This window comes from Trichechus manatus, unplaced genomic scaffold (assembly GCF_000243295.1).
Source record: "Trichechus manatus latirostris isolate Lorelei unplaced genomic scaffold, TriManLat1.0 scaffold00024, whole genome shotgun sequence".
NCBI lineage: Eukaryota > Metazoa > Chordata > Mammalia > Sirenia > Trichechidae > Trichechus > Trichechus manatus.
The window spans coordinates 3,068,080-3,086,732 of NW_004443960.1; the positions used below are offsets into that span (position 1 = coordinate 3,068,080).

The 18,653-nt window shown below is 45.9% G+C and overlaps 1 protein-coding gene across 3 annotated transcripts; it reads right to left on the reverse strand.

The window, feature by feature from the left end:
• Positions 1 to 8,034: 8,034 nt before the first annotated feature.
• MEFV (MEFV innate immunity regulator, pyrin) lies at positions 8,035 to 18,630 on the reverse strand. 3 transcript variants are annotated; one of them, XM_023728412.1, is made up of 10 exons: positions 18,275 to 18,630; positions 15,073 to 15,927; positions 12,950 to 13,257; positions 12,417 to 12,512; positions 10,441 to 10,671; positions 9,983 to 10,005; positions 9,251 to 9,366; positions 9,033 to 9,065; positions 8,435 to 8,484; positions 8,035 to 8,288 (listed from the first exon to the last, which is right to left on the reverse strand). In XM_023728412.1, exons 1-10 carry the CDS (start codon positions 18,549 to 18,551, stop codon positions 8,280 to 8,282), a joined length of 1,998 nt encoding a protein of 665 aa, XP_023584180.1. In that variant the 5' UTR covers positions 18,552 to 18,630; the 3' UTR covers positions 8,035 to 8,279. The 3 variants fall into 3 exon arrangements, with proteins under 3 accessions (XP_023584180.1, XP_023584179.1, XP_023584178.1); XM_023728411.1 differs by having other exon boundaries at positions 8,999 to 9,065; XM_023728410.1 differs by having other exon boundaries at positions 8,035 to 8,484.
• Between the last annotated feature and the right edge of the window lie 23 nt (positions 18,631 to 18,653).

The window sequence follows — 18,653 nt, forward strand, 5'->3', positions numbered from 1 at the left end:
GAAAAATTGACCTGAATATATGTAAATCTATATGAAAGAGTTGTTGTTAGGTGCTGTTGAAGAGGTTCCAACTCATAGCGATCCCATATACAACAGAACGAAATGATGCCCAGTCTTGCACCATTCTTATGATCATTGTTATGCTTGAGCCCATTGTTGCAGCCACTGTGTCAATCCATCTCATTAAGGGTTTTCCTCTTTTTTGCTGACCCTCTACAAAGCATGATATCTTTCTCCAGGAACTGATCCCTCCTGATAATATGTCCAAAGTATGTGAGACAAAATCTCACCATCCTGGCTTCTGAGAAGCATCTGGCTATATTTTTTCCAACACAGATTCGTTTGCCAACACCATAATTCAAAGGTGTCAATTCTTCAGGCTTCCTTATTCATTGTCTAGCTTTCACTTGCAGATGAGGCGATTGAAACCACCATGGCTTGTGTCAGGCCCACCTTAGTCCTCAAAATGACATCTTTGCTTTTTAACACTTTAAAGAGGTCTTTTGCAGCAGATTTGCCCAATGCAATGTGTCGTTTTATTTCTTGACTGCTGCCTCCATGGATGTTGATTGTGGGTCCAAGTAAAATGAAATCCTTGACAACATTAATGTTTTCTCCCTTTCTCATGATGTTGCTTATTGGTCCAGTTGTGAGGATTTTTGTTTTGTTTATGTTGAGGTAGCCAAAGGTTATAGTCTTTGATTTTCATCGGTAAGTGCTTCAAGTACTCTTTGCTTTCAGCAAGCAAGGTGTGTCATCTGCATATTACAGGTTGTTAATGGGTCTTCCTCCAATCCTGATACTCGGCCGTATAGTCCAGCTTCTCAGATTATTTGCTCAGCATACAGATTGAATAAGTATGGTGAAAGGATACAACCCTGATACACACCTTTCCTGACTTTAAACCTCACAGTATAGCCTTGTTCTGTTTGAATGACTGCCTCTTGGTCAATGTACAGGTCTATGTACAGTTAAGTGTTCTGGAATTCCCATTCTTCAGAATGTTATCCATAATTTGTTATGATCCACACAGTTGAATGCCTTTGCATAGTCAATAAAACACAGGTAAATTTACACACAGAAAAAAGAAGAAAAATTGTTTAATGGTTACCAAGGATTGAGGGGAGTGAGGGAAAATTATCAAGTAGATAGAAGACACGTGTTAATATTGGTGAAAGGAAAGGCAATACACAATATGGTAGAAGACAGCACAACGTGACCAAGGCAAGAGGAATAGTAAGAGGAATGCAAGAATAAAGGGCAACTACAGTAACTACTATAGCATAGACAATCATGCAACAATAGTATTAATAATTTACAAATGGATACGTAGGTAGATAGATATGCCAAGAGGTGTGAGAGGTTGTAAAGGAGCACACCCACTGGCAGATACAGGATTGGTGGTGGATATTTCCACATACATGCCTGTAGGTGCTTCTCATATATTGGTATAGACAATAAAGCACACAAGGGGCACAGTAGGGAAACCTCTTAGACATAACCAAACACCTTGGGGGATGAAGTTCCTAGGCTTAAAGGCAAAAGACCATAAACCCTGGAGACATCTATGTCATTTGGCACAATATAGTTCATAAAGACAATGTTCTGCATCCTACGTTGTAGAGTAACCTCTGGTGTCTTAAAACCTTGTAAGCAGCCATCTAAAAATACATCGATTGGTCTCTTCCTGTCCAGAGCAAAGGAGAGTGAAGAAAACAAAATACTCAAGGGAGCAATTAGTCCAAAGGAGTAATGGACCACATGAGCCACAGCCTACACAACCCCAAGACCAGAAGAAGTAGATGGTACCCAGCTACCACTACGGACCACTGTTACTGGGATCACAACAGAGGGTCCAGGACAGAGCAGGAGAAAAAATATAGAACAAGAGATAAAATTCACAAAAAAGACCAGACTTACTTATCTGACAGAGAATGGAGGAACTCCCGAATCTATAGCCCTAAGACACCCTTCTGACCTGGAACTGAAGCCATTCCCAAAGACCACATTCCAGACAAGCAGTAGACAAGCCCATAAAATAAATAACAACTGAAATGCGTTTCTTAGAACAACCAATTATAAGAGAGCAAAAGGGCAGTATTTACTCAGAAGCAAAGATTAGAAGGCAGGAAGGGGTAAAAAATCAGGATGAAAGGAAACGGGGAACCCAGGGCAGAAATAGGGAGAGTGCTGACATATTGTGGAGAATGAAGCCAAAGCCATGAAACACTTTATGTACAAACTATTGAATGGGAAACTAATTTGCTTTGTAAACTTCCACCTAATGAACAATTAAAAAAAAAAAACACAGGTAAATATCTTTCTGGTATTCTCTGCCTTCAGCCAAGATCCAGCTGACATCAGCAATGATACTGCTTGTTCCATTGTCCTCTTCTGAATCCAGCTTGAATTTCTGGCAGTTCCCTGTCCATGTACTGCTGCAACCATTTTTGAATTATCTTCAGCAAAATTTTACTTGCATGTGGTATTAATGCTATTGTTCACTAATTTCCGCATTCTGGCTGGATCACCTTTCTTTGGAATGGGCGTAAATATGGGTCTCTTCCAGTTTGTCGGTCAGGTAGCTATCTTCCAGATTTCTTCCAGCACTGCATCCGTTTGTTGAAACATCTCAATTGACATTCTGTCAATTCCTGGAGCATTGTTTTTTGCCAGTGCCTTCAGTGAAGCTTGGACTTCTGCCTTCAATAGCGTCAGCTCTTGATCATATGCTACCTTCTGAAATAGTTGGATGTTGACCAGTTGTTTTTGGTACGGCGACTCTGTGTATTCCTTCCATCTTCTTTTGATGCTTCCTGTGTCGTTCAATATTTTGCCGATAGAATCCTTCATTGTTGCAACTTGAGGCTTAAATTTTTTCTTCAGTTCTTTCAGCTTGAGAAATGTGGAGCGTGTTCCTCCCTTTTGGTTTTCTAACTCCAGGTCTTTGCACATTTCATTATAATACTTTACTTTGACTTTTCGAGCTGCCCTTTGAAATCTTCTGTTCAGCTCTTTTACTTCATCATTTCTTCCTTTTGCTTTAACTACTTGATGTTCAACAGCAAGTTTCAGAGTCTCTTCTGACATCCACTTTGGTCTTTTCTTTCTTTCCTGTCTTTTTAATGACCCTTTGCTTTCTTCATGTATGATGTCATCCCACAACTCCTCTGGTCTTCGGTCATTAGTGTTCAATACATCAAATCTATTCTTGAGATGGTCTCTAAATCCAGGTGGGATATACTCAAGGTCGTACTTTGGCTCTTGTGGACTTGTTTTAATTTTCTTCAAAACAAACTTTAACTTGATGGTCTGTTCCACAGTCAGCCCCTGGCCTTGTTCTGACTGATGATATTGAGCTTTCCCATCATCTCTTTCCACAGATGTCGTCAATTTGATTCCTGTGTATTCCATCTGGCGAGATCCACGTGTATAGTTGGCCATTTATGTTGTTGATAAAAGGTGTTTTCAGTGAATAAATCGTTGGTCTTGCAAAATTCTGTCATGCGATCTCCAGCATCATTTCTATCACCAAGGCCATATTTTCCAATTACCGATCCTTCTTCTTTGTTTCCAATTTCCGCATTCCAATCACAAGTAATTATCAGTGCATCTTGATTGCATGTTTGGTCAATTTCCGACTGCAGAAGTTGGTAAAAGTCTTCAATTTCTTCATCTTTGGCCTTAGCAGTTGGTTCGTAAATTCGAATAATAGTCATATTAACTGATCTTTCTTGTAGGTATATGAATATTATCCTGTCAGTGACAGCGTTGTACTTCAGGATGGACCTTGAAATGTTCTTTTTGACAATGAATGCGATGTCATTCCTCTTCAATTTGTCATTCCCGACATAGTACACCATATGATTGTCCGATTCAAAATGGCCAATACCAGTCCATTTCAGCTTCCTAACGCCTAGTATTCGTTCTGTTGTACATAGGGTTGCTAGGAGTTGGAGCTGACTCGACAACACCTAACAACAACCACAACAGTGCCTAGGATATTGATCTTGATGCATTCTACTTCATTTTTAATGATTTCCAATTTTCCTAGATTCATACTTTTTACATTCCACATTCTGATTATTAATGGATGTTTGCAGCTGTTTCTTCTCATTTTTAGTCATGCCACATCACAGACGAAGGTCCCAAAAGATTGACTCCCTCCATGTCGTTAAGGTCCACTCAACTTTGAGGAGGCAGCTCTTCCCTAGTTGTATTTTGAATGCCTTCCAACCTAAGGGGCTCATCTTCCAGCACTATATCAGACAGTGTTCTGCTGCTATTCATAAGGTTTTCACGGACCAATTTTTTCTTTAGTAGTAGGTCTCCTGGTCCTCCTTCCTAGTCTGTCTCAGTCTAGAAGCTCTGCTGAAACCTGTCCACCATGAGTGACCCTACTGGTGTTTGAAAATACTGGTGGCATAGCTTCCAGCATCACAGCAACACGCAAGCCACCATAGTATGACAAACTGACAGATAAGTGGCGGTTGCACCCACTAGGACGGCTAACATAAAGAAGTCAGACAATAGCATGTATTGGTGAGGATGTGGGAAAATTAGAACCCTCATGCATTGCTGGTGAAAATGTAAAATGGTGCAGCCACTTTGGAAAACATTTTGGCAATTCCTCAAAATATTAAATAGAATTACCTTATGACCCAGAAATCCTACTCCTAGGTATACCCAAGAGAAATTAAAACATGCACATATGAAAACTTATACATGAATGTTCATAGCAGCATTGTTTATAATTGCCAAAAAGTAGATAAAAGCCAAATGTCCATCAACTGATGAATGAATAAGCAAGATGTAGTCTATTCATATGATGGATTCTTATTCAGCCATAAAGACAAATGAAGTTCTGATACATGCTACAACATGGTTGGGCCTTGAAAACATTACGCTAAGCAAAAAAAGCCAGTCATAAAAGACCACATATTTTATTATTCTGTTTATATGAAACATCCAGAATAGGCAAATCCATAGAGAGAGAAAGTAGGTTAGTGGTTGTCAGGGACTGGGGGAACTGGAGGGAAATGAAGAATGAGTGCTAATGGGTATGGGCTTCTCTGTGGGGTGATGAAAATGTTCTTTAATTAGTTACTGGTGATGGTTGCACATCTTGTGAATATACCAAAAGCCACTGGATTCTACCAGTTAAAATAGTAAATTGTATGGTATGTGAATTGTATCAAAAAAAAAAAAAAAAAAAAAACAGGGAAAATCTCACCTGACAAATGCAAACGTTTGCTATCTAAAATATTTATGAAGAAGTACTACAAACAACTAAACTGATTGCCTAGATTCCACAGAGCAAGTTGTCGAAGGAGAAGCACCATTTCTATAGCATGAAGCAAAAAGCCAAAATTCACATGGAAAAACTCACAGTCTCACTAACAGGTAATGAAATAAATTAAAACAGTGGTAACACCCCATTACACCTCTGCTAAGTCAGCAAAAAATTTAAAATAAGAAACATTTCTTTGGGCACAAAGCTTTTTTTATTATTTTTATTGTGCTTTAAGTGAAAGTTTACAATTCAAGTTAGTCTCTCATACAAAAATTTATACATACATTGTTATGGGACCCCAATTGCTCTCCCTATACTGTGACAGCACACTCCTCCTTTCCACCCGGGATTTCCTGTGTCCATTCAACCAGCTCCTGACCATCTCTGCCTTCTCATCTCGCCTCTAGACACGAGCTGCCCATTTAGTGTCATGTATCTACTTGAGCTAAGAAGCACACTTTTCATGAGTATCATTTTATGTCCCATAGTCCAGTCCAATATTTGTATGAAGAGTTGGTCTCAGGAATGGTTTTAGTTTTGGGTAACAGAGAGTCTGGGGGCCAAGTCTTCCAGGGTCCCTCCAATCTAGGTCAGACCATTAAGTCTGGTCTTTTCATTAGAATTTGAGTTCTGTACCCTACTTTTCTCCTGCTCTGTCAGGGACTCTCTGTTGTGTTCCCTGTCAGGGCGGTCATTGGTGGTAGCCAGGCACCATCTAGTTCTTCTGGTCTCAGGCTGATGAAGTCTCTGGTTTATGTGGCCCTTTCTGTCTCTTGGGCTAATACTTTCCTTAGGTCTTTTGTGTTCTTCATTCTCCTTTATTCCAGGTGGTTGGGACCAATTGATGCATCTTAGATGGCCGCTCGATAGCTTTTAAGACCGCAGACGCCTCTCACCAAAGTGGGATACAGAATATTTTCTTAATAAACTTTGTTATGCCAGTTGACCTAGATGTCCTCTGAAAGCATGGTTCCCAGACCCCTGCCCCTGCTACTCTGTCCCTGGAAGCGTTTGGTTGTATTCAGGAAACTTCCGATATTTGGTTTAGTCCAGTTGTGCTGACTTCCCCTGTAATGTGTGTTGTCCTTCCCTTCACCTAAGATAATTCTTGTCTGCTATCTAGCTAGTGAAGACCCCTCTTCCTCCCTCCCCACCCTCGTAACCATCAAAGAATGTTTTCTTCTGTGTTTAAACCTTTTCCTGAGTTCTTATAATAGTGGTCTTATACAATATTTGTCCTTTTGCAACTGACTAAATTCACTCAGCATAATGCCTTCCAGATTCCTCCATGTTATAAGATGACAAAGCGTTTTTTAATCTTTCCAAAGGATGGTATGGAAATGTTATCAGATGGTTCACATTCAGGAACCATTTTAGAAATAGCATATGAGGAGAAAAATGTATAGGTGGTAGGGGGTTATGGAAGATATAGACAAAGCTCTTCATGGAAAGGTTATAGCACAGAAGAATTGGGAGTAACAGATGACTAATAATAGGGAGCAGTTAAGCAAATGGGACACGTGAACTCTGTTGGCATGTGGATTGCACAGGTAGAATAATGCTCCATGTGAAAGCAAACGTGTTTGCACACTCTGGTCACAATCATGGAGAACCTGAGTCTAATCTAGACTCCAGTCGTGAAGATGGAGAGAGGAGGCGGGGATAAGAGGAGTTTGAGTTTAATCTTCATTCTTTTTTGTTTTTTTTTTTTTGCATTGTTACAATCCCTGCTGTTTACATTCCTACTCTTTAAATGGAGGATGAGAGCGGGGACAGGTGTGAAACACAACACCCATCATTCCACGGGCCCTCAGATTGTCCAATACAGACCAGGACAGAATAATCCAATATTTGAAATGGCAGTAAATGTTTTCCCACTATAGCAGCCCCATCTCTTTCAGGGTATTCAATAAGGAAATGGGATCCCACAGCGATCAACTAAATGACAATAAATGCAATTATGACCAAATTTTCTAATGGATTTATTCATGAAGCCCAGCCACACTAATAAGAATCAGAGTTTATTAATTCAGGTACAAAAATACTTTTATAAACAATCCAGTCAGGCTTCTGATGCCCTCTTGATGGGGAAGGATAGAATAAGGAGACATGTCCAGAGGGAAAACGAGGGCAGAATCTTCTACTTCAGGAGCAGAGGAAGGTGCTAACTCTTACAAGTATTTATTAAGCAACAGCCATGCACTTCCTCCTCTGAAAGCCACTGCACACCATTGGTGTGTGTGGTCTACCAATATTTGTGTGTCCAGTTTACCTCTGCTACTATTCTGTAAGCTCCTCGGGCACAGGGACTGTTTTCTTATTCATTATAATACTCACAGCACTTGGCACCCAGTAGGTGTCCAATAATAATAATGACCATTGAGTGCATGAATGCAAGCTTCAAGGCTGGGTACTGGAAGAAAGATGCAACGTGTTGGGCATTCAGTGGGGTCCCTGAACACACACTGGACAGATGATCAGAGGATCTGTGTTCTTTCTTCCATCCTGTGTACCAGGGCTGAAGACAGGTTGAAGGGGCCCTGAGGACGAGCAGCAGGTGAACGTGTAGATGTGGGATTTGGCTGTCACGTTGTAAAAGGAAATGTCTCCAGCCTCATAGTCTAGGAAGATGCCCACCCGCCACGGTGGCTCCTTCGACCACAGGTGGGTGGGTGGGAAGGCAGAGGCCTGGTACTCATTGCGCATTGTCGTCATCACCACCCAGTAGCCATTCTCAGGAGACAGAGCCACACTCCCTTTCCTGCTCGTGGATGCTTTGCACACTCCCAGAACCCAGCCTGTCTTGCCTCCCACCTCCACCTCCCAGTCCTGGCGGCCAGAGAGGAAGGTCGGAGAGCCCACGACCAGGATGCAGCTACTGAACATTCTGGGCCTTCAGGCAGCTGGTCCCACTTGTTTCCAAGTCTCACGCTCTTCAGATCATCAGATAAGACAAGGTTGGGGTGGGTGGTTTCTGCATCCAGAATCACATTAACTGCAGAGGAAGTCACAATACCCAGCTGGGGGTCCATGGGCAGCATCCCCACAGGTTCTCCCCACCTCCAGGAAACATGGACTCGACCACTCTTCTGGGACCTGGTGGGGGAGAGCACAGGGACCCAGCAGGCCAAGGCCACTCACCTTGATCTGGCACTTAACTGCATGTGCCTGAGCAGCTGTTACTGCTGGAACTACAGGGAAAAAGAAGATGGGAAAAATATCCTGAGCATTCTCACTGAGAGAGGCTAAATCTACCCTAAGGAGTCCTAGTGGCACAACATAAGCACTTCCCTGCTAAACCAAAGGTTAGCGGTTCAAACCCACCCAGCAACTCCGTAGGAGAAACACTGGGCGATCTGTTCCCGGAAAGATTACAGCCAAGCCAACCCTATGGGGGCAGTTCTACTTAGTCACATGGGGTTGCTGTAAGTCAGAAATTGACTTCACGGCATCTAACAACAACAACAAATCTACCTGGTCTCCACAACAAGGAAAGATAGGGACTCCCCTGCTCAGGACCCGGCTGCCCGTGGACAGTGTAACCCGATTCCTCTCAGGTTAACCCAGTGAGACAAGTCGGGCACAGGGACTGTCCACAGAGTATGCGAGGGCCTTTTGTGGCCTTTCTCCTGCCTTTGCTACAGGTGTTTCTCTCACTTCTAAATCAGGCCCAGAATCAACAGCATAAGGGATTATAGCACTAACCCCTGGTCAGCACCACTACGACCACCATGCTCACCCGTGAGCATCTCCACTTCCGAACGTAGGCTTTCTAAAACGAGAAAAGGGAACAGAGAAGCCCCAAGTTAGGTCCCTGGCTAAGGATGATCAGGGAGAGGCTAAAGGCAGCATCAGGGAAGCAGTGGGGAGAAGGAGAAGGGAGGCCAGGGGCTCTGGGCTGCGGGGGCCTCTGGGAGGACCTAAGCAGCGCCCTCCATCTGCCCCCAGCCCACCTACCCGAGAAGCGCTTCATGCTCTTCTCCACAAACTCTGACTTATGGTAGAAGAGGTGGATCTTCTCTTTCACCTCTGGAGGGGTGGCCCATGGCTCCGGGATGGTCACTGTCTTGGCCCTGGAGACAAGACACTGTAGGCCAGGGAGATCTGGAGTGTGGGGGCAGCTGAGTCCCTGTGAGCTGGGACTCGGCAGCCTGTATGGACTGTGAGTTCTACACATTGATCCTCATGTCTGGCCACAGGGTGGAATCACCTGGGGACTTTCCAAACCCCTGCTGCCTGGGTCCCGCCCCCAGAGACTCGGCTTTCATTGGTGTGGTGTGGCCTGGGTATCAGGAGTTTGCAAAGCTCTCGGGTGATTCCAGCAATGTTGGAGAACTGCCTTTCTGAGGCCTCCTGCCTTCGTCCCTCCACTGCCAGCTGGGCTGAGCATGGCTCCCTTCCACTGGCCTCCTCAGAAGCAGCAGACGCCCCTGGAACGTGCATCCTTCCCCAAGGCCACAGCAGTCCTGCTGCGACAGCTGTCACAGGGCGGACTGCTCAGGAAGCACCACCCCCTGCCAGCCTGACAGCCTGGCTTCCAGTCTTCCACCCCACGGCTCCCCCCTGGCCAGGCTCCCCATGTCCCACACAACTCCCCAACGGCCTTAGGAAACTGCAGGAGTCTCTCCCTCCTAGGACCATCCCCCCAAATGCAGGACACCCGAAGCACACCAGGGGCCCTCTCTGTACCTGTGCAGGGTGACTTCGATGTCCTAGGAGAGAAAAGAGGGAAGCTCTGTTACCAGCCTCCTGCGGGCTGCACTGACCCCCGGCCTCTCCTCCTGGGGACCTGGACGGCAGGCTGCTCCCGGCCCCCTACCAGGGCTCCCACCCCTGGGTGTCAGCCCCACTGCAGCACCTCTCCCTGATTCTAATAACCCAAGGTGGCAGCCTGGTGGGGTCCTGCAACGAAACTGCCCCACAACCCTGCTGATCTCTTCTGGGAGACGCCAAGGGTCCCTAGGATGCTGGTGACCCATGCTTCTCCCAGTTTATCAAGGAAGCATCGTGTGTCACCAAGCCCAATGTCTCGATCCAGCCTCGAGTGCCCCGCTCATGAGCTTGGGCAAAGCTGGACAGCAGTGCTGAGCCCCATGTCATCCTGATGGAACAGTGGCGGGGTGACAGAGAGCCCAGGCCACACGCACCTGCACAAGCCCCCATGCTGGCTGGCACTGCTTGGCCTCCAGCTCACCGATGAGCTCATCAAGAAGAGCAATGTCCTGGGACACGCGGCTGCCGTACTTTTCCCTGACCTGGCCAATGGTCTGACCCAGCTCCTCCAGCCAGGCCACAAAGAGCTGCTCCTGTTTCTCCAGAAACTGGCACAGCTGCTGCATCTGATGCCGAACCTTCTGCTTCTGGGCTTCAGTTTGTTTCTGGGGGATGGGACAGGGAGGGGTAGTGGTTTGTGCTGTGGGGTGAATTTGTGTGTCCAGAGAGTTCTCACAAACTGACCCTGGGGGTGGGTAAGAGGCAGGCTTCCTCAGCCTCTGGGAGGCCTGGATTCAGGGCTTCCAACCGGTTTGACCCAGTTTGACCCCCTGCTGAGAATTTGCATATCTACCCCAAATATACTGAATCCAAATCTACAGTTTAACAAGATCCCCAGGTGATTCTGCAGATCTTGTTAAATTGTAGATTTGGATTCAGTATATCTGGGATGGAAATACAAATTCTCAGCAGGGGTTCAAACTGGTTCAGAGCCCTTCCAGAGCAGGGGCAGAGTTGCCTGGAACTTTCCTGAACAGTCTGAGGATGGTGGATGATGAGAGCTGGCTCTTGGAAAATGGTCTCAAACCTGGTGTCACCTCTGTCCTTCCCCAAAAGCTAGTTTGAGGCTGGCACAGGCCCTGAGGGCATAAATGGTCAAGGCTGTGACCATCGACCTGGAAACTCCTGGAGGGAGACTTCCCTGCACCCTCAGAGGGTAGGCACCTTTCTGGGAAGGTCCCTGGTCAAGAGCTTCTGAATTGGGACAGTCAGTCCATTTGCGTGTAGGTGAATTTGGCCTCCACCACCTTTGCTCACTGGTCAATCAATAGCTCTGCCTTCGCCCCCTCTTTCTCACTAAGAAGGTTCTTCAGAGAGGTGGGGTGGCCCCAGGGCACATTTTACTTCCACTAAGGAGGGTGAGGGCCCTTCAGATCCACTAAGAGCTTAAGAAGAAGTCTTAAAAACAGCATCTCCTTTCACAGAGGGCTTTGTCACTTTGAGCGTCTTCGTGGACTTTTGCTTCCCTGGATTTCCTGGAGTAGCCCAGCTCCTGCCTCACTCTCCTTGGAACATCTCTGCCCTCTGCTCCATCTGAAAGTTCCCAGTTAGCCAGGATTATTTTACTACAATTCAGGAGTTTCCACGAAGTCAGCCCTGGCCCAGGGGGATGGTTCCCAACCCCCATTCTGCCCTTTGTTGCCTTTACCCGTTTACCCATTGAGATGTGTTGGGCACAGACTTGGTTTGACTCACCAGGAGTTTGGAACACAGATAGGACAGATCCAACCAACTAGATGCTGTAGAAGAACCAAAGTTTCTAGGGGGCTGTAGGGATAGGTACTCCTGCTTCCAGGAAAAATGGAAGCAACTTACAGCACAAAAGGGCCAGGCTTACATCAAAGAGGCTGGACACCAATTCAACAGAAGAAGGCCAATAAGTTGTACTTATTGCAGTGTGTGGCATCGCAAAATCACATTTTGAAAGGAAATATCTGTTTTAATTGTTTGAATTTTTAAAAATAAATATGGTTTTTGTAAAAAAAAAAAAAAAAAGAGAGACAAAAACAATACAGAGGTATTTAAAGTTAAAAAGTCTCTCCTCCCCTTCCTCAATGCCATTCCCCAGCAGCAGCCACTGGTGTTAGCTTCTATAAGAATTTTAGGGTAAGTATGAGAAAGTGGACAGCATCCTCAGAGATAACCCCACCCTGCTGGGGGGAGGAGGGTACTCCCTCTACAGGAACAAGCTTATCCTTGGATGCTGGTAATCATTAGAATATGTCACCATCTCTGCTTCCCCACGAACCAGAATGGAATCTTGGGGACTCCTGCTCACTCTCCATCCCTTCCCTCCCTCTGCAGGGGTGAGCCTGGGCAAGGCCTGGCCACAGGACACTCCTGGTCTTACCAGGAAGTTGGCTGTCTCCTTATCCCCCTGGTATTTCTGCTCCTCCCCAGATTTTCTCAACTCCTTCAGATGCTCCAGCTGCCAGTGAATTTGCTCCTGGAAAAAGAGCAGTTGTCGAGCTTTAATGGCTTCTGCCATCTGTAGTTGGTGCCAACTCTAGAGGGGAAAAATCTGCCCCAGGAGCAAAGCTGACGGTCCTGCAGTTGAGGGTACGAGAGAAGGGGTGCTTGGGAAAGAGGAAGAATGATTCTGTCACCAAGGGAAGCAGAGCCAAGAGATGGTAAGCCAGAGAGTCCCAGTGACCTTCCTATGAGTGCCTGGATTCAGCCATACCCGAAGCTAGATTCCCTGGACCTCTGACTACATGAGCCAGTCAATTCCCTCTTTGCTGGCCTGGCTTGTGTTGTATCTGCCATTTGCAGACCAAGAGTTCTGACTAATGCATCAACCTCCAGGGTCGCTAGGAAGGTGAAGCAAGGATAGGTGTGTCCAAGTGCCCAGCAAAGAAGGGCCCCCAGGCAGGGAGCATCTACCTTGAATTCCAGGGCGACTTCCTCGATGGGGCGCACCTGGTGGCCTCGGTGCTCCTGACTCAGGCTGCAGATGAGGCAGACAAGCTCCCTGTGGTCCTCACAGAAGAGCAGGCGGGGCTGCTTCATGTGACGCTCACACGGGGGCGGAGGCTCGGGGCTGAGGCTGTGCAGCAGCTGCTCCTTTGGGAGCGGGGTCTGGCACCGGGGGCAACTGGATAAACGGCCGTCCAAGGCCCCATGGCCCCCTGAGCAGCTGCTGGAACCGTGTACGCAGGTACCACCAGCCGACTCTCCTTCCCATGGTCTCCCTGGGGACAAGGCAGTGGAAAGATCTCCTGAGTGGCAAATCCACGATGTTAACAGAGGGATGCTGCAACGCCCGTCGGTGGGAGCTGGAGCCTGGGATGCGTGAGTTCTCGGTTAGGCTCGATCAAGTCCTAGCTCCCCGCCCCCACCCCCACCAGACTCCAGGGAGGCAGCACTGAGACTGAGAGCTAAGGGCTCATGATTTTCCTAAGACTTGGAATTCCTAAAATTCATGGGCATTTATTCTAAAGAAAGACCAGTGGGCCTTTGCTATAAGTTCTCTGCCCTCCTCCTGCACATACACTGATGTAGCAGGTGACATAAAGAGCCAGACATTCCAATCAGTGTTTGGCTTTGCCCCTTAAATGCACCCCAGGCTGCTCATAACCAGACTAGGAGCTTGGAGGTGGGGGGGTGGGGGTGGCGACTTGTTTGCTCTTAGCCATAGCCCCAGCCCCAGAAGAGAAGCCACACATGGTATGCATTTGGGGAATGTGTGTTGAATCTTCATTCAAACAAATGGACCACTACTCACATCCAATTTCAAGAAACGTTCAGTGAAAAGGAAGAAGGGGACTTTACCATGCTAAAGGGTATAATTCGCCATGAGGACATAACAGTTATGAATAGCTCTGACCAAGACTATAATTGCAACTTCATAAAGCAGAAATGACAGATGTGAGAAGAAATAGAAACGCACTCAATCCATTAGTTCCCTGCCATCATCCCCTTTCAGTTTCCAGGAACTCATACCACATCTGTAAACAAGACTGCTGGTGGACCCCAAATAACCATCGTCCCTCCTTCTGTAGTGATCAAATCAATGGTTACCCATATGGCTGCTTCCTACCCCCTCCCCAAGTCTCAGCCTTCCTTGAAGACAAGTATGGCCATTTGACCATATTCTGGCAGGAGGGATGTAAATGGAGATGTTATGAGAAGCTTCTGGAAACTTTCCTAAGTGATCACATGCACTTTGTCCCCACTAATTCCCTGTTGTCCCTGGAATGAGGATGCCACCACCTGAAACCATGAGCTTGAAAGCAAAGCCGGTGGAGTGGAAAAAACACAAGAGCCTGGGTTTCTGATCCGTGGAGTGCCACATCTGCCCTGGGCCACACTTGTGCATCATTTCTGTGAAAGAGGAATAAGCTTCTATCTTGTTTAAGCCACTGTACTTCAGCGTTTCTGTCATTCATAACCAAACATAATCCTAATTACTACTCCATCAATAAAAAATGACCTAAAATTTTAGCTGGAAGGCTTTCCTCCCTGCCCAGAGAGAGATGCCCTGGGGTTATGGTGAGAAGGGGCTATTTTTACCCAATCTTTCTCAGATTCTTATTGGGGATCCATGAAACCCTTGGAATTCTAAAGAAGGACTTCAGAGTGTCCAAGAACTCAGTGAAATTCAGTGCAATATTTTGCAAAGATGTACACATATGCATTTTTTTCAGGGTCCACAGACTGCATCCGATTCTCAAATGGAGGTGGGGGACCTCTGCTTCAGGGATCCCAGTGATATAAAAAAGCACATACATCTATAATTTCATATGTCATTTCAGGAGGTTAATGTTGTGTGCCTTTGAGTCAATTCTGACTCATAGCGACCCCATGTGACAGAGTAGAACTGCCCCATAGGGTTTCCTAGGCTGTAATCTTTACAGGAGCAGGTCACTAGGCCTTTCTACAGAGGAGCTGCTGGTGGGTTGGAACTACTGACGTTTTGGTTAGCAGCCAAGCGCTTAACCTTTGAGCCACCAGGGCTCTTAGTGATATAAATATACTGGGGCAAAAGGAAATTTGGGAGGAAATACCTTTACAGGCCACCATGCCTAAGGATGCCAGGTGTCCCGGATTCTGGTGTCCTTTCTTCCCCAAAAATGGAGGGGCTTTTGGATTTGAAGGCTCATGGAGCATCTCAGGGGCCTCTGCACTTCCGATTCTGTTTTCCTCCGAGGGTGTTGTGGATTCTGGATGCTCCTGGGTTTTCTCCTCTCCAGTCAAGGACACACTGGTGAGCACATTCCTGAATGTTCCTCCCTCCTGGATCACAGATTGTTCTGGATTCCTGGAACCTTTCTCTGGAGCCACAGTAGCCTCGATATCTGGAATGGCCATTTTCCCAGGGGTGCCTACTGTGTCTGGACTCACAATTTTTATCTCCTCTAGAGTCAGAAGAATTTCTGGGTTTAGGGGTTCTCCCTTTTCTGAAGAAATGGCCAGTTCAAGACTTTTGGGTCGCTTCTTGCCTTCAGCTCTCTTGGGTTCTCTCCTTACCAAGGACCCACAGAATGAGTTGCTGGAGAGCCCCTGTAGCCTGCTGGTAGAGTGGGCATTCCTGCGCAGTCTGGAGCTTAGGATGCACCCCTTCTCCCCAGCCAGCCTAGCCGGAGACAGGAATGGGCCTCTCCTAGCAGGTGGAGTCATGCTCCTAACCGCTGGCTTGCCCTGCCCATCTGGGCCCTGGTCTCTCCGCCTGTCCTGGGATTTCTTCTGGAACCCTCTCTCAGCCTCAGGCTGGCCAGACTGCAGGCTAGCTATTCCCTCACCACTTTGTTGCTGTCTGTCACCGTCCGGGCCATCTGGTATCTTCAGGCTCTTGGGCTTATTCTCCCCAGAGGAACACAACACTGCTGAACTGTCAGTGCCACCTTCTTGTGTAGGATAGTCTGAAAGACAACCAGATGCAAAGGCATGAAAATGCCCTAGGTTTAGGGTAGAGGGTTGGGGAAAAGGCAGGAAGAGAGAATCTTCTCAGAATGAGAGAAGTGAAAGTTCAGAACATTCTAGGACAACAGCAGTTGATTACCATTAAGTAAGAGTGTGCTAGTTGTTTGCTCTACATTTCTCAAATACTGCTTTTCAAGTTTTTTAAGCAAGAAAACTCGTATAAAATAAGGTCTTACACAGAACCCCAATATAGAAATTAAAACCATAGTTTACTGTAGTAAATTTATTTGCAATTATGTTGTTGTTGGGTTCCGTCCAGTTGATTCTGACTCATAGCGACCCCATGTGACAGAAGTAGAACTTCCCCATAGGGATTCCTAGACTGTAATCTTCACAGGAGCGGATGGCCAGGTTTTTCTCCCTCAGAGCAGCTGGTGGGGTTTGAACTGCCGACTTTTCGTGGTTAGCAGCTGAGCACTTAACCACGGTGCCACCAGGGCTCCTACCGAGCCATCAGGGCTCCTTATTTACAATTACAGATGTACAAAATATACTTATGACAAAATCAACCAATAAAGAAGATTTGGGGTGTTAGACCTACACAAACATTTGAAGTCAGGGGTTATGAAGGACAATTAAAACCTCAGAAACTAATTTACTTCTGTATTTTTCTTTGTATAATTTAAAGAAAATCTTAATTCATACAGATAAGTAAATGTAAACAGTAATTTTTAAAACCAGCTTCCTGGAAATCTCAGAATACTGTTTAATTAAACAGAAATGGCAGGAAAGGCTTAATTCCAAGATCTACATAAAAATCAGCTGGAGCTCAGTACAAGCTAGCTATCACACTGGTGGCCTCCAATACTGTAAAAATTTGGTTAATGGCACATTTCAGTATGAATTTGTTAATAGTTTTGTAAGTAAAAAAATTTGAATCAAATATTTGCTGAAGAATCCTTGAAATATCTTCCTAGGACGTAATTCGAAAACCATGACTCTAATAAGAAAATGAAGACAGCCTATAATTAACACCTTAATTTTTGGTTTGAAAAATCTCTTATTAAAATTACTTTAAAGTTGCTGAGAACAGTTTGCTGTTGGCTTTCTAGGAAAAACTTTTGGTAAGCCACCAAAACTGGCTTAAGAACTGGTAAGCAGCCCTAAAGATATTAATAACTAGATTTTAAAGTATGAAAAGATAATTTAAAAATTCTACTCATCAAATTACACCAGAACCAGACACGTTCCAATTTAGTTCCATCACTCTGTCAAGGAATAGAGAATTCTGAATGTTATTTAAATTATTCTACCTCATAGAAACACTTGGAAAGCATTTCTAATTTTTTTAAATGGTTTATAGTACATTAGGTGAAAGTTTACAGAGCAAAGTTTACAGAAATTAGTTTCTCAATCCATAATTTGTATATAAAGTGTTCCATGACGTTGGTTTCATTCCCCACAATGTGTCAGCACTCTCCCCATTTCCTTTCGTCCTGATTTTCTACCCCTCCCTGCCTTCTCATCTTTGCCTTTGGGCAAATGTTGCCTTTTTGGTCTTGCGTAATTCATTGTTCTAAGGAACAAGTTCCTCTCAGGTGTTACTGTTTACTTTATGGGCCTGTGTATGGTTTGGCTGAAAGGAGGTCTCCCAGAATGGCTTCAGTTCCAGTTCAGAAGGGGGTCTTAGGGCCTAAGTCTCGGGTTTCTAATGTATTCATAAAATCTAGAAATAGAAGAAAAATCCAAACACCGAAGAAAAATTTTTTGAAATTGACCTTGTATTAGGCCCACAGAAAATATCCAGAAAGTCTTCAAACCTTGAAAACCCTATGGGGCAGTTCTACACCATTGCATGGAGTCACCATGAGTCCAAATCGACTCCAAGGCACTGAAGAACGACAACAAAGGGTGTCAAAGAGGAACTCAGACTGAAACTAGGTGGATGACAATGAGATTACATATCAACCCGTTCACATGCTTGGTTAGAAAGCCCTTTTTGCTAACACAAAGAGACTTGCCTGCACAAAAGTGTTAATCACAAATGAAGAATTCTCTGACATAAGGGGCTGTAGCTCCTGCCTCTCCTGACCCTGACAGCAGAGTCCCAGCCTTTTTGGGTTTTTTTCACGAGGCATTTAGGAGCCTTGAAGATCTTTACTAATCCAACTCCAAAGACCAGAGGGGGGCCAAGGTCACTCAGGTTGGGGTAGACCTGCGATTTCTAATTCCCAAGTCAGAATGCATTTGTCTGAACACGTCTTCCCTCCGTCACCTTCCACCTCATCCCCACAAACAGCCAGCAGCCAACATGGGGAAACGAGGGGCCTGGGGGCCCCACCTTACCCTGGCCGGTGGCCTTGTAGAGCTCCTCTGCCAGGAGGCGCTGGTTGATGCCCCGCAGTACCTGCAGGGTCAGCCGCACGGCGTCCTCCTCCCCATAGTTGTTGACCAGCAGAGTGGCCAGCTTCACTGGTCTTGCCATCTGGAGCAGGCCCCGGGGAATACGGGGATGCTCCTTCTCCAGGCTGGTGTTTTGCAGCTTGAACTTGAACTTCTCAAAGTCATAGGGCACCAGCTCCTCCAGGGAGTTCAGGAGATGGTCACTAAGTTTCTTGGCCATGGCACTGGCCAGGAGCGGCCAGAGCTGGCTGTCTGGTTTCTAGGAGGAGAAGCAGCCCTCTGTTCTGGGGCCCAGAGGGTGAGAAGAGGTGGCTTGTGAAAT